This window comes from Dermacentor albipictus, chromosome 3, assembly GCF_038994185.2.
Source record: "Dermacentor albipictus isolate Rhodes 1998 colony chromosome 3, USDA_Dalb.pri_finalv2, whole genome shotgun sequence".
Lineage (NCBI taxonomy): Eukaryota > Metazoa > Arthropoda > Arachnida > Ixodida > Ixodidae > Dermacentor > Dermacentor albipictus.
Genome location: NC_091823.1, coordinates 64,332,073 through 64,347,302, shown reverse-complemented (window position 1 = coordinate 64,347,302; position 15,230 = coordinate 64,332,073). Strand labels below are relative to the sequence as shown.

The 15,230-nt window shown below is 44.4% G+C and overlaps 1 protein-coding gene across 4 annotated transcripts in view; it reads right to left on the bottom strand.

The window, feature by feature from the left end:
- The window catches only part of Pask (PAS kinase), an 85,223-nt gene that overhangs the window by 24,668 nt on the left and 45,325 nt on the right, over window positions 1-15,230 (bottom strand). For all 4 annotated transcript variants that reach the window (XM_065436481.2, XM_065436482.2, XM_065436483.2 and 1 more), the window contains 5 exons: window positions 12,991-13,318; window positions 9,843-10,059; window positions 2,885-3,157; window positions 1,142-1,332; window positions 225-386 (listed from right to left, as the gene is read on the bottom strand). In XM_065436481.2, the coding sequence (XP_065292553.2) occupies window positions 225-386; window positions 1,142-1,332; window positions 2,885-3,157; window positions 9,843-10,059; window positions 12,991-13,318 (1,171 nt within the window). The remainder of the gene's footprint in view (window positions 1-224; window positions 387-1,141; window positions 1,333-2,884; window positions 3,158-9,842; window positions 10,060-12,990; window positions 13,319-15,230) is intronic.

Below are 15,230 nucleotides of genomic sequence, written 5' to 3'. Positions count from 1 at the left end.
CCATGCCTCAACAAGCACTTCAGCACTCACAATAACTCATAACTAGTTCAATCCTTCATGTTACGAGCATAAAATAAGCAAATAAAATGCCTAGTTAAATGATGGGCACCAGGAGGCCCAGTAGTCGACTGCAAAGGCCCAAATAGATCTACACAACGAAGTCTAATCATTTAGGCCTGTACAAACAGATCTCGCATTCTAAGCAGAGCACTTCATTAACTTACAAGAAGACGGTCCGAGTTGCGGTACGCCATCTTGACACATCCATAAGCACCTTTGCCAATCTGCTGCAATGTCGTGTAATGCTCAGCGTAGAGCCCACTTGTGTACTCAGCCTCATTCTCAACAGACTCGTCATGTACGGCAGGGCCTTTGTCATCCGTGTGCTGCACGTGAAAAAACAGAAAAGGCCAGGTTAACTCTATTTGTCATCTACAAACAACCTACTCTACAAAGTCACTGCTTTTAAGTCCTAAAATCATTTGGAAGCTCATTAGCCAGATGGTGCTAATGCCAATTTATCTTCTCCAGAAGGTAGATGAAAGGAAAACAGGGAAATGCACTAATGTTAGCCTCAAAGCACTTGTCTTTTTTCTTGTAAATGTCACGTTGAGATGCTTCAGAGAAGGTACTTGTGACTAAATCAATCTTCATGTAAGGTAGCCATTCCTGATCACCCTTAACTACCCATATAAAATCACAGACACTAAAATTACACCTCAAATTAGCAAGCACATCAGAACTGCTTCACAGTAAAGCTTTTAATTTGAGGCTATGTGACAAGCCTTTGCAGAAATCTAGCTTGTGGTGACAATTTCACAAGTCCAGTGTCCTGTAAACTTTCCCAGCCTTTCATGGTGTTCAGTTTCAGCACTTTCAAGGTGCTTGCTACAAAGGTTGCAGATGCAGCACAGTTCTACAACTCTGGCTTGCAGCAAAAGGATCAAAAGGTTTTGTAATGTCCCTGTTCCAAAACAACGAAATTCTGAACAGCTTCTGCCCATACAGCAAGATATTTTCTATGCCCATAAACTCGGGCATTACTTCTGTGCAACCTCATTCAAGTGCCCCCGAAAAGCAAGATTGTTATGCGAGTGCAGACAAAGCCCCCCACAGCAAGAGATGGAAAGAAATGCCTCACACAATCGCTGGTGTCCTCTAACGACACCTCTGCGTCGGAGCCGACCGAGCCGAGCGTCAAAGAGCGCAGTGGAGAGGACGGAGTCGGGTATTGTGGTGGACAACTATCCACCTCAAGGTCACGTGACACCCAGAGGCAGTAGATGGATGAGCCTTCCTCCAGGTCCACCCTCCGGATTTGGTATACAATGGCTGCACAGAAAGAAAGACGAAAAGACACAGAGCTAAGAGACACAGAATAGCGATAGTATCTAGTCAATACATTATCCCAAAAGTCACAACTGATAATTTATTAGCCTGGGTGTAGCTGGTGCAGTCATCAATTACTTGCCACCACACTAAAGTGCTGCTGGTAGCCCACTTGTGGCAGGCCTCAAATATGAATGGTGGATTCAAATGGCCGGCACACCACTTTGGAGTCTGATTGCAGAAGGGTGCGTGCATGCGTGCATGTTTCGATAAACTACAAGCCAGTATCAGCACAAAAACATGTGAAGGCCTGCATGAAAAAACTTATTGCAGCTCCTTGTGTTTGTGTTTATGAAATATTTTCATGAACACAAAAACGAATTGCACAAACTCAAGAATGCATTGATTCATAATCCACACCACCTTCTCCAGCCAAAGGTGCCTTGCATTGCACAGCACTAAACAGCACAGGTGTCTATGCAGCATGGCAACACGCTGTGTGCCACCATCTTTCATAAGCAACACGTTCCAGCACAATAGTTCACTGCTAGTGCATATGTACACTTTCGTTGACTATTATAACCAAAGCACCACCACATACTGCACTTAGTGTGCACTTGTCAGAAAGGACGGTAAATGCTACGCTGAAACTAATACAGCTGACTACCATTAATTCGACCCTAATGGGACTGACAAAACTGACCAAATTATCTGGCTGATCGTATTAAACAAGAAACAGCAAAAAACGTCTAAACACACCGCCGATTCATTGGCAGTGTTTGCCATATTCTAACATTTCTATGAATCAAATGCACACCTGTTTTCTATGTGTCCAAAGCAGAAAACTAATGCTGAAATGACATTAAAGTCCCTAAACAATGTAGCAATCTAAAGAGCACTCAATTGTTTAGCAAGAAAAATGGAAAAAGGTCCAATATGTGTTGCACAATGACAGCCCGTCTCCTAAAGTCAGCTTTGCTGCAGTCAGTAGAGCCACACTATGCCGCAAAGAATACGAACGGCACGAGTGAAATTTTCAGCTCAATTGTCCAGGAAAAAAAAAAAGCTGTGAATTAGAATTGGGTGAATATCGTAATCAGACATTGTGAGCTATCGTTATTACTTGAAAATCTTCCAAGGGTAGAACGAGAACAGGCATTTCCGGCGGGATGCGATGTGTGTTCAACACACTCGCTCTTCCCTAAGCTCTGCCAAGAAAGATGCTGTCGCTAGTGGGGGTTGCTATTGGGGTAACCATAGTGGTCAGGCACATGCATATTGACTGGTTAAGTTTTAATTATCTGGGGAAGGCCAATTTTAGGATCGAAATAATGAAAGTTTGGTCCCGAAATGTATGGGTTCCAGCCAAGGCCTTTGATCAGCATCGAATTAACTGAGAAATCTAATTAACCGAAGTCGAATTATCGGAAGTCTACTGTATGAGACGTTTCTCACAGAGGATGAGCTATAGAAGGGACAGATATTCAGCCAGTCAGTTTTGCGTAGTACTCCTAGAATAAGCTTTGCATCAGTGGTGAAGTGTAAACAAACATACCAATATGTGAGCCATCTCGATGCCTGCCAAGGCCTGTGTAGGATCCCTCGGCAATGCTGAGGAGCGAATCACAGCTGCGGAATGTCTTCAGCTCTGCCTGGAGGTTACGTTCATTGGCAGCCTCATCTGCATCGGCACCAGATGCTGTGGACGGATGAGAGCCATGGCGCCGAAGGGATGCTTCCTGGGTATTCTCCTCAGAACTGTGCATCGTGCTCGACGTCATTGTTGACGTAGAGTGGAAACTGTCCGATGTTGGCAGCTTTGCCTCGCCTGCATAGTTACCAGTGACATGACATTCATGAACTTGTATGTTTGCAAAGGCATACACCTATCTGAATCGGTCATTAATTGCTTGATGCAACTGTCTCGGAGAAGCCTGGCTGTACACACTGAATTTGCGAATTAAAATGGCACATGAGCTGCTAGGAAACCAAATTGCAGACAAGTGGTAATGCCACGCATAAAATTGTCCTGGCTTTCCTAGCAGCTAACACAAAAATGCATCTCACCCACATAAGAGAAGTTTCACTAGATTGATGCTGAACCATGACTATGGGCTGTGCTATGCTGTGCTGATGGGGAGGAAAGGGAAGGAAGGAAGTAGGGGTGTGAAAATAGTATTTGAATGCCACCAAACTGAACTGAATAGCAAATGTTTGAATAATCCAATTCGTGATTCGAATACCTACAATTCAATTTCACAAATATTCAGTATATCTCGTGTAGAGACTCACATACTGCCCATACACTGTGGAGCCCCTTGTGCTTGATGCTGCATAAGCAAGTGCCTCACTTGGTTCTTCTACACACAGTTTCCTATATAGGTACCAACAAATCTGCTTGCACGTCATCGCATGTCGCCATTCACAGCTATCGCCAACAACCCACTGCAATAAGCATCTTCACCTATCCGTTTCACAGCGCGTGTGGCATAGTGTCATTGGTAGCATATGCATGTGTTTAATAGGTGAAAACACAAATATGCCGCTATTTCCTGCTACAGACAGCAAAGCAAGTGTCATGTTTTGCCCAGGTGGCCGTGGCATTGTATTCCGACATTCACCAGCTCGATCTTGTTTTGGTTTCCTACCCTCGTCATAAGATGACAACACGCAACTTGGGTGTGCACATCAAAGCTTCCCACAAATGCTCCGCCCAAAACAGCTGCTGACCCAAGCCGCATTCAAGGAGAGTGAACACAAGCTCGCCGAAGCCGCAAAAATGACAATGTGCATTTTGGACCCCTCGGACCTCACCAGATCAGTGTGTGTCAGCATCTAGTGCTGCAACGATTCATGTAATGCTTTGCCTTCGGTAGATGTCAACTACACTTGAGTCTGCCAAATTTTTTAGGGACTTTGGACTGTACGTTTGCCCAGTTAATATGTGTTTCCTAGCCTTTCTCAGGGTGTCTACCAAGTTGACATTTACAAATTCCGTGAGTTTTCCCGGTTTTCCCTGAGTGCCTTCGCAAAATTCCCTGCATGATGCAGAACTATGTGTTATGTCAAGACGGGCTGAAACCATTATTGCCCGATGCTGTCACTCTCTAAAAAGCATACGAAAATTTTTAAAAATAAGAATGACTTCATTAGATTTGAATACTAAAGAGTAGTGTTTATGTTATTCAAAAAGAGAATAAAGGGAGGGGTTAGTAAAATGCACAGCAAATAAAATGTCTTTAAAAAATGCAAATCGAGTCGGACATTCTCAAATACGAATAAAGAGGAGATACATATAGAAGCAAATATTTTCAAATATATCAGCTATTTCTATCAACTGATGACAAAGCTCAGTGGTATTAGGCCCGAACTTTGTCACAACTGAGATTCTCTCTCAACCATTCGTAAGTCAACCTCAACTGTCCTAACATACTGTCAGCCCACGCACGATGCCTCAGTGTTGCATTTCCCCGCTTTAAAGAGTTTATTTTGGTTTGGATGAGGGGGACACCTGCATCTCGGCATCAGCCAACACTTTGCTTTTTGAGCTCAAGCTCCTTCAAAACGGCGGCAGCATGCTTCCTTTCCCGTTCATTCCTCAATGCGTAGGTACTTTATGTTCTTGTCTTCCTTCCACCACTCGTTCATCCCACGGACCATTTGAAGCATCTTTTTGGTCAGGTTCACAGTTCATGTCCGATTTTTGTCCCTAGGGGCCGCGAAAACATCCGAAAAATCGGCCAGTTGGAAAAAATAAATGGTTGTCATTTACTGCACTTAAGGGCTCAAACCGCCACAGGCACATTTGAAAACACTCTGAAGGCTTGTCAGTACACGTATTAGGCATATCGGTGCTCATACTGTGACAGGAAATACCGGGTGCATGCGTGTATAATTAAGGAATACATACAACATAGCATACAATAGCCCCTTTCCACGCTTGTTATGCTTCACTGTAATACTCTTGTGTATGCTTCACCAAGTAACATTTCTGTATGGAGGCGAAGCTGACTTTCGGGAACCGGCATTATGCAACGCACCGTGCTTTACAAGCTTCTAAGCCAATCGCGAGGACCACAATGGCGAAATCCGTGCCATTGCTGACAGTAGCGAATCCTTTCAATAAAAAACATGGCACCCAATGGCAAGAAGCTCCATAGCAAACGCCGAAGCAGCTAGGCCTAGCGTTACCGAAGTGGTGGCTACGGCTGGCTGCCAGTGGATCCCATGCGAGAGCGCCGATTTGAGGCAGCGAGGTAATCAAAATGGCAGTGGTGGTGGCTTTGATTAATGCCGTTTCGCACCTGCAGTCAAAGCAAAACGTCCGGAAAATCGAACGGCAAAGAGTTCTTGCGTCTGAAATTTCAGACATTCTGGTACATTGACTCTAAGGGGTACGTGGTGGTGCCGCGTAACCATCCAAATTATCGGAAATCCGGAAAGTTGGTCATTGACAGCACACTGTCACCTCCTCCAGCTGATGACAGGGCGTCAAAGATGATTCATTACAATTCCTGTCTGTTACTCATGCCAGCATTACAGCGACTTTCGACACTTTCAATAAAATTACAGCTAGTTTTCCCTGATAGAGGAACAAATTCCCTGAGTTTTCCCTGAGTTTTTCCAGACTACTCCAAATCCCTGAGAATTCCCGGTTTTTCCGGTTGGTAGACACCCTACTTTCTATAACTACAGCAATTATATGAGCACTCCAATCGAATCTTGTGCACCATTGTTGCCATTGCCGTGGGGCTCCACACATATATTTACGTATATGTATGCCATATGCTTATCCGTGATGTATATGCAGGTTATATTGCTACACTATTCAATGCCTAAAGGTGCTCATACTATGTTTCACATTCTAGACTAAACTATTCCTTAGAATTCTGAGAATGGCAGCCAGCAAACAGACATAATGAAACAACATTCATAGCGCATGCCTTTTATCTCAAGTCTGCTCAGACTATTAAATATTAAAAGTACAAAACAATACCAGTACTCAAACTTGAAAGTGAAGTAATTTTACTAGTGTGGCTCATTAAGGCACATACACACTAGCAGAAAAATGCCTGCAGCGTGCCGCCACCGGCAAAATGCAGCTGCAGCAAAGCAGCCACACCCACTAGCAGCGAGGCGCTGCAGCAGTCACATGACACGAAAATCTTGCTTCCTCTCTTTTACGCTGCACGTAGGTGCAAGATGTTGCATGCTTTCTCCTTCGTCTGCTGACAGATCGGTGCTGTGTTTACATTCTTCGTCCTTTGCTCTAAATGCGAGTAATGACTTATGAAGATAACGTCACTGCCGTTGATCATTATCATCTTGGTGTGCTCCCTTCTGTTGCGGCATCACCGCATTCAAAAGACAATGATAATGAGGTACAGTGCAGTCCACTTATAACATATAAGTGGACTGCACTTATATAGGTTATACCACATATAACGATACATCGGTTATAACTATGAGCTGGCTCGAGAGTGCCAACTTATACATTAGGCTACAAGAAAAAAAAACACATATATAAAGATACATTATTCACCGCATATCGGACATAACGAGCAAAGTTTTGCCTTCTGAATGGCGCTTTCTGTGCAGAATAATCATGAAATTTGCATTCATAAGTTCCCCTTGAACAATGCCGAGACGTGGGCGATACATTTGCCTACATGAGTTCGTATCTGCCGCCATTAACCATGTCCCGCTCACGCGCCGTAAGATGGTGCCAGCCGCCTCGCCCACCTAATTCCACATTGAGCTACGAGTGAGGAGACATACATACTTCAGCAGCTTTTTTTTTATGGCAGTCCAGATATAGTGATGATTGGTTATAACGATCGGATTTTTCCTTCTTTTTGATATCGTTATAACTGGACTGCACTGTACTGGATGTCACCTCCGCGTCCTTGTATTCAGGGTCAGTTTTGTACAGAATCGGATATGGTGCACTGTCTCCAAAAAACTTTTCATGCCTCAGTTTAGACTGATCATTGTAAAACACAATTGCCAACCCTGACAATAAAAACAAGTGCCAACAAGAGCAAACCAAGCAAAGCAAAACAAGCATGAGCGAGAACTGATGCGAGCAGACGACAGTACAAAACGAGCAGCCCAGCTGATACCATATACAAATACGAATTGAGCGGTCAGGAGAGTCCCCCTGAAACCAGTTTCTGCTGTGCACATCACGGAAGGGGTCACTCTCTATTGGTCTCCAGCATTCCCTGCTCACTTGCTGCCACAGAAAGCTTTAAATAATTGGTCCAGGACCGATCCCTTCCATGGCATGAAAAAGCTGCCGTGAGCCAGCTTTCGTGGCACCTGTTTTTCTGCTAGTGTGTATGCGCCATGGAAGCACAGTGGCACCTGTGCAATGTCACTACAGGCCCTACACGGCATGCTAAAGCTTTCAAGGGATAAAAAAATTTTGCCGCACCCGCTTATGTCGAGTCCGTGTTAGTTGGACCCCATATGGTTACAGCACCATCCGAGAAGTTCAAGCAAAACGCTAAACCTTGCTCGCAGTCAGTGCTTCACCCAAAACTGCCAATTCTCCCCCAAAACTTATGAATGAGGTTCTACTGTATTTTCATTTTGAAACGTCGCGTGCAAGGTCACCAGAACGCTGTGACGCCGAAGCTGGCAAAGCCTAGTCCATCTAGCAGTGGTTGATGAGAATTCCATGTATGCATTGCCTGCACTTTCATCTATCTGTGGTGACAGCATGACAATGGCCGAGATAGAGCTCACAATTTTGTAGTGATGCCTTCCGCTCGATTCTATGCTACTCTTATCATTTACTGTTTATGGCCAGCTGATCTCATTCATAACGATTGCGGAGTGTAGCTCTGACCACTGAAGAAACACAAAAAGCTGAAAAGAAATAGCATAAAAGGCATTGCTAGAAAATCACAGCCATGGAATGTCTAGACAAAGGGCAAGCTTATGAGTGCACAGCAACATGCGGTGACAAACTTTGTCTGTATTCATGAACAATCACTTTCAAAAGATACTTTAATTTTCAGGATATTTTGCTTGACTAGCACTGGACGCATCGAGGGGCAGCACCAATACCACACAGTGATAAGATAGCGTGCTTTGCACTGTGCCAAAAGTGATGTTGCTCCCAAATGCTGATGTGTCTAGTGCTCTAGCCATGTGAAATTGAAGGTAGAGATACCTTCAACATCAGAAAGTGACGATCTGAGAATGCAGTGTGCCTTTCTTGGCCTCTTGTAAAATAAGCTCACTTATTTTTGGGCAGAACTGGTATTTCGAACTCCCGATTATTCTGACATTTTGGCGGCCAGGATTGAGTCAGAATTATCAGTCGACGACTGTGCAAGAACTGGGCTGTAATCAGTGCTGGCATAGTACTAATTTAGAGTTCCTTTTATTAAGAGTAGGCCATACTGTACGTATATCTGATTTCTATGTGCCTAAGTTACTGATAGCTTGCTACATTCTTGTTATGCAATGCTAGGACACTCCCGAGCATGTGCAGCACCATGTTGTCTTGCCCAACATTTCTAAGCATTAAATTTTGTTAAGAATTTTCTGGTATTCGATAATTAATTCAATATTTGGCTTTGTTTTCTTGATTCAACATTCAAATTGATATGTACTACAGTCAACAACCGATTTTCTGGATGCTAAATTTTTGCTAAATTTTCTGGTTGCTAAACACAGATCCGCTGGCAGCTGTAGCCACCACCGTAGCAATGCTAGGCCTAGCAGGTACTTCGACATTTGCTAAGAAGCTTCTTTCTGTTCCATGTTGTGTTTTCCATTTAAACGATTCGCTGCTGTTAGCAATGGCGTCGACTCCACCTTTGTAATCCTTGCCAATGTCTTGGAAGCTCTGGAAGCATGACACATTGCATAATGCCATTTCCATAAAGTCTGCTTCGCTGCAATACAGCAGTGTCAGGCGGTGAAGCATAAGCGAAGCATTATTGCAGTGAAGCATATCAAGAGTGGGAAGGGGCAATTGTCGCGGCACACACTATGTGTTCCTAAAGTATGCACCCACCGTCTCCTGTCACAGAACGAGCATCGATATGCCTAATAAGTGTACTGGCAAGCCTTCAGAGCTATTTTGCACGTGCGTGTGGCAATTTTAGCCCTTGGGGGCAGTAAAAGGCCTGGATTCGTTTTCTCGGACTGCCCGATTTTTCAGACGCTCTCGCACACCCCTAGTCTTGGGTAACTTATAAACAGGAATAAGTTACAGCAGCAATACAGGCTGCATACAGTGCATCTGTGTGTTTGAGGCCTTCAGTATACAATATGCTTACATTAATTAAATTTTCCAGCTCAATATTTTGACCAATTACGTTGGCCCTGTCAAAGTGGAATTACCAAAAGTCAACTGTATTTAATCTCCTTTCGTCTCCAATTATTACTCAAACTTCCTATTCTAGGTTAAACAAACGAGGTCCTAGACATCTGAATTGGTATGCGACAACTAGTGCTGACAGTGGGAAGTCCAATCTCTTGCACTTCAAACTTGCCAAGTGGTAGCAGGTCATTCTCTGCCTCCTCCTCCTCTTCCGCAAGATCCCTCAGGGAGCGTGTTGCAGACAGTGAGCCTTCTTCTGCAGTGGCACCACAGCGCTGCTGCTGCTGCTGCTGCTGCTGTTGCTGGTTTTTAGCAGCTGAACCGATAGCAGAGACATCGCCCTCACCACGAAGTAGCGGGCTGCCAAGGACATCAGCACTCAGCGAGCTCTGGGCAATATACACAGTACAAGTTCACTTGCAATGGCTCCACTCAAAACAATACATTGCCTAATACAATCAGCCCCTTTAGCATTACCAGCTTACAATACTGTTCACAATACCACACTACTTAAAGTATAATGAGCCATTTATACAGTCGAATTTAATTAATTCGACCCTGGAACCAACGACACTGGTTGCATTATATGGCAGGTCGAATTGAACAAGATGCAAAAAAGCACTGCAGCTTCGTTTGGCATTATTCGACTCAACTGCAACACCTCCAAACTGAATGCACAACTTCTCCTTATGGATTCAAATTAGAAAAATAATGCAAAAATGACATGGCAACCTCAACCAATTTTTCCGGAGTGCTGGCGTTGTAAAGAACAGCAAATTTATTTTAGTGTCGAAATTTATTCTTCCATCCTGCCCTATGATGCAGACATTTTTCGACCCTGTCCATGTCCAAACATATCAAGTCGGCAACGGTATTTACTTTCCGCACACAAATTGAACAGCCAAAGAGTGACAATGTGCATGCATTCGATGCGGACCACACGCTACTGATAAGCGGTCAGAGCAAAAGGCTTTTCCCTCGCCTAGGCAACCCCTTATGCACCTGCTGAGCCAGCCCACTGAAACCACATTTCATTTTTTTTGCGATGGCATGTGCATGTGGCACGTGGATGTGGACACACATCCAAGTGAATTCCCGCCGTCACCGTGGAGCTCCGCGCATATACTTAGCTATATGTATGCTATATATGTATGCTCCCTGTATGCTTATCCCTGCCGTATATGCTGGTTATACTGCTACACTATTCATTCACTAAAGTTGCTCATACCAGGTTTTACATTCTTGACTAAATTATTGCTCAAAATTTTGAGAATGGCAGCCCATAGACAAATGACATGAAGCATAACATTCACAGTGCAAGCTTTTTATCTTCAATCTGCACATACTAAATATTAAAAGTACAAAACAATATCAGTGCTCAAACCAGAAAATGATGTGATTTTACTGATGCAACTTGTTACTGGCAGCAGGTATCTGTGCAATGTCATTACAGGCCCTACATGGCATATTAATGCTCCTAAGGGATCAAAAAAATTTGGTGCACCCGTGAATGTCTCATCCACATTAGTCGGACCCACATATAGTTAGAACACCATATGAGAAATTCAAGTACAACGCTAAACCTTGCTATAGCAGTCAGTGCTTCGCCCCTTTGAGCAAAACTGCCCAATTTCTTTATCTTCTGTTCCTCCTTCGTTTGCTCACTCCGCATATCCATCACCTCTGTTTGGGAGAGCATGAAAACTATGGCCGTTTCCTCGGTTTGGAGGGGATTGCCGTGCTCTCCCAAACACAGGTTGAAGTCATAGCGACCGACTCCCAACAGGCGTGCCGCAACTTTGCTAGCGGCAGAATTCATACTATTATGCTCAAGATCATCAGTCAAAAGCCGCCAACAAGATCAGTCATGATCATCTGGGTGCCAGCTCATCACGCCATTCCTGGCAACGAGGTCGCCAACCACGTGGCTCGAGATTTGACCCGCCGAGCGGACGCCGAGGAATCTGAACCCGAGCGCATGCAACCTCCAGTCTTGTACCAAGACATCACGCAACACTACAAGCTAACCCGCCGAACATATGCACCCCCACACAAGTCACTACCTAGTGAGCAGGAGCGATTCCTCCGAGCTCTACAGGTTAATACATTACCCCACCCAACCAGAAATCACCTCATAGCCCCTACCCAATCCTCTCCACAATGCTGCTTCTGTGGAGAGCCTGGGTCCCCCAGGCACATAGTAGGGGGTTGCAGAGAGGCACCATTACCCTCCAAACCCTTACCACACCAACGAGCTTTGGGAGAGAGCCTTAGCCAGCTCCGACTTCGAGGATCAGCAACGGCCGATTGCGAGGACTCAGGATGTGGCCCGAGCTCAAGGCACTATGGAATGAGGATGCCTCTTTAAAGCTGCATTTACCTAACAAAAATATTTATTCTCTCTCTCTCTCTTTCCATCACCTCTTTCACATTGCCCTCGTTGCTTTCCCCTTCACCACTTCGTTGAGAAGAGCGCTCGCTGCCTCTCTTGTCTGCAGGAGTTTCCAGCAAGTGCATTATAACCGGCATTTCATTTCGCACGGCTGCACTATAAGCTGTATGCGTATACATTGAGTTCTAAGGCAAGGTCAACGGGGGTCAAGAAAGACCATACTATACCTAATCCTGCACTACAAGTGGTCGCATTATAAGTGGTCCGAGCTGTATATCTGGACCTAGGGCAGCTAGAGCTATGATATTCAGAATGAAGCTAAATGTGTGGAGATGGTAGCACTGCTGTGAGCAGATTTCTTATTTCCAGCTCCGAAAATTTTAATTTTGATTTATTTTTGCTGCTCCCGATTCCCTATGTAAACACTGAACTTCATTGCGCCGTAATACGAGTAAAAATTGTCCGACTTTAAATCTGTCTGCTGTGATGTCCTCCTTGTGAATTCAGTATTCATCCACATGTTTATAACAACTTTCACACAAATACATATACGTACTATTATTAACTAAGCAAACAATAGAGCATAATTATTATTAATGTCGAGAACTGCTTGACATATTGAACATATAATTGGATATTTAAAATCATCAGAAGAAACCGTACGAGCCTGTGTAGTTTAATCAAATTTGATAAAGAAATAAATTTATATTGACAACCTATGTCCCCCTTTAATTTGACCCATCAGATAATTCTACCAATTTCGTTGGTCCCATCAGGGTTGAAATAACGGAAGTCAACTGTATAACTATCTAGGCCACACAAGTTGCTACAGGAGTGCAAAGAATGCATGCCAAGCTGACGACCTTTCAAGTAAATTTTTCTAGACAACTCAGTCTTTATGCTGACAATTTTACCAGTGGTTGCTCACCTTCAGCCTAGAGCCAGGAACCCTTCGGGGGCTGTCCACAGAGGATGACGCAACATTATTGCCATTGACATCACCAGATGCACTCGAAGCTTGGCCTTCCCCAGAGGGGCCCAGAACTGGAGCAAGAGGCTCAGCTGCCGATGTTGACCTCTGGAAGACACCCAGTGATCGGCTAGAACCAGAGCCAATAACAGAGCCAGTCATGCTCAGATCTTGCAAGCGCAGAGGTAGGTCGTCGCCCGTGACAGAGCTGCTCCGGCTGCCACCGTGGCCTCGCCTTTGACCGCCTCCCCTCGGAGAAAAGGGTTTCCCAAGCGGGTTGAGTGGTCTGACAAGGAAAACAAAAATGATCCATTCTGTATAATAGTATTCAAAACTGACACTCGCTAAGACACCTGACTATCCCTAGTCCCCTATATTCATTTTCTCTTGCATTATTTCTGGGAATGTCTATGTTAATCTCCATGTAAGGACATTCAAGCTATACAGTGTGAACACATTAACCATAATTAGTACAGCCAGTGAAGGCACAAGCACTATGCTGCCAATGCACCTGACAGCATTACCATATTTTCTGGTGTATAAGTCACATTCTTTTTCTGAATTTTTCGGTGGTGCACCTTATAGAACGGTGCAACTTATATAAGCTTTTTCTTTCGCGGCCCAGAGAAAACTGTCGTCAAAATTGTAGTGGATGCTATGGCCATGCAATGTGCACTGGGTTCATCTCCTCTGGTAGTTGATACAGGTTGTATGCGCGCTATGGAGTTACAGGATTCTTCTCGTGATCGCATTGCCGAGTGCCATGCGAGAAGCATGGAGCAGCAAGACAAGTGGCATCAGGCCAACTGTGAGTCGACCGACTACGAAGTCTTCGCATCTGAAGATTGTTTTCAAGATACGGCACGCACCACTGTGCTAACTATGCAGTTGCTACCAGAGTGCAAGCCAACCCCCCTCCCTCAACGTGCTGCCTTCCCGCTTTCCTCCCTTGTGTGCAATTCGGCTCACCGTCGCACGCTTTCACTTGCACATACAGCATACGCCACACAGGGATGCTGTTATCGCCCTTGGTCTTTATACAGAACAATGTGCCCACCGGGACAGCAGAGATGTGCCTGGAGCGTCCATATCACTGCTATAGCAATTCTATAGAAATGGCAGATATGCTTGTGGGCGACCCGCATTCACGAAGTGAAACGTCACTGTATTCTACTTTTTTTATATCGCTTACCGAATGAACAGGTGAGTCTTATACACTGGTGCAACTTATGTACGTTCTCTTTCTGAAAAACTGTCGTTTTGAAGGGGGTTGCGACTTACACAAAAGTGCAACTTGTAGACTGGAAAATACGACAGTAGCCATGAACAAGCAAACAACTGAAATCTCTCTATTTAACTTGAGCGTTTTATTTGGGCCTCGTGGCCCAGCAAGGGTGAGTTGTCCCCAGGCAGGGAGTCAAACCTGTTCCGAATGCTTCACATAGCCTCTTTGAAGTACTCGCAATCTGTGCACAAAGGGCAAGAAGTGTCCTCCTGTGTGGGCACCTCAACAACCTGCATTGTTCCCAAATGCACAGCCAATCATGGTGGACTTGTACTTTACATGTGCTTGCAATCACGAGATCAAATTGGCAGCTTGTGGGGCAGAATCTGCAGGCCGAGTGCGACTTTCAAGTCCCGTGCACTTCTTTAGCAGAGGGTCTGCTTTTTGTCAAGCAGCACCTTTACTAACACGAGTGAAAGCGGGTGACGAAAGACACTGAAATTTGTCACAGCAATAAACATGGGAGAATGAGACATGTTGTGATCTTCACTTCACTGAACACAAAGCCATTTAGAGCAAATTAGCTTAGCTTTGCGAGTTGTAGACAGTGGTTTCAGTAGGATAATGGCTGCAAGAAGACATCAATAATAACTCTGTCTACAAACCGCTTTGTGTAATACTCCTCGAATGAGAAAGGTAGAAAAGCAAAGTGTTGATTTGGCCCTTCCAGTAGTTTAGTGAAATTTTTCAATTTCTCAAGCAGAAAGCAAGAGTGATTCTAGACCTTTTTTTTTTCTGTGCTTTTGGAAAGCTTCGATGTTAATTCAGATGAGAATAAAGACCTGGCAATGCTCACACTCAACAACAGTGACAAACAATATAAGTTAAACAATATGTGACAATAAGACAAACATTGCACTGCCCCTAAAACAAGATTACTATGAACTGCAATATTTGAAGGACAACTTTCCCA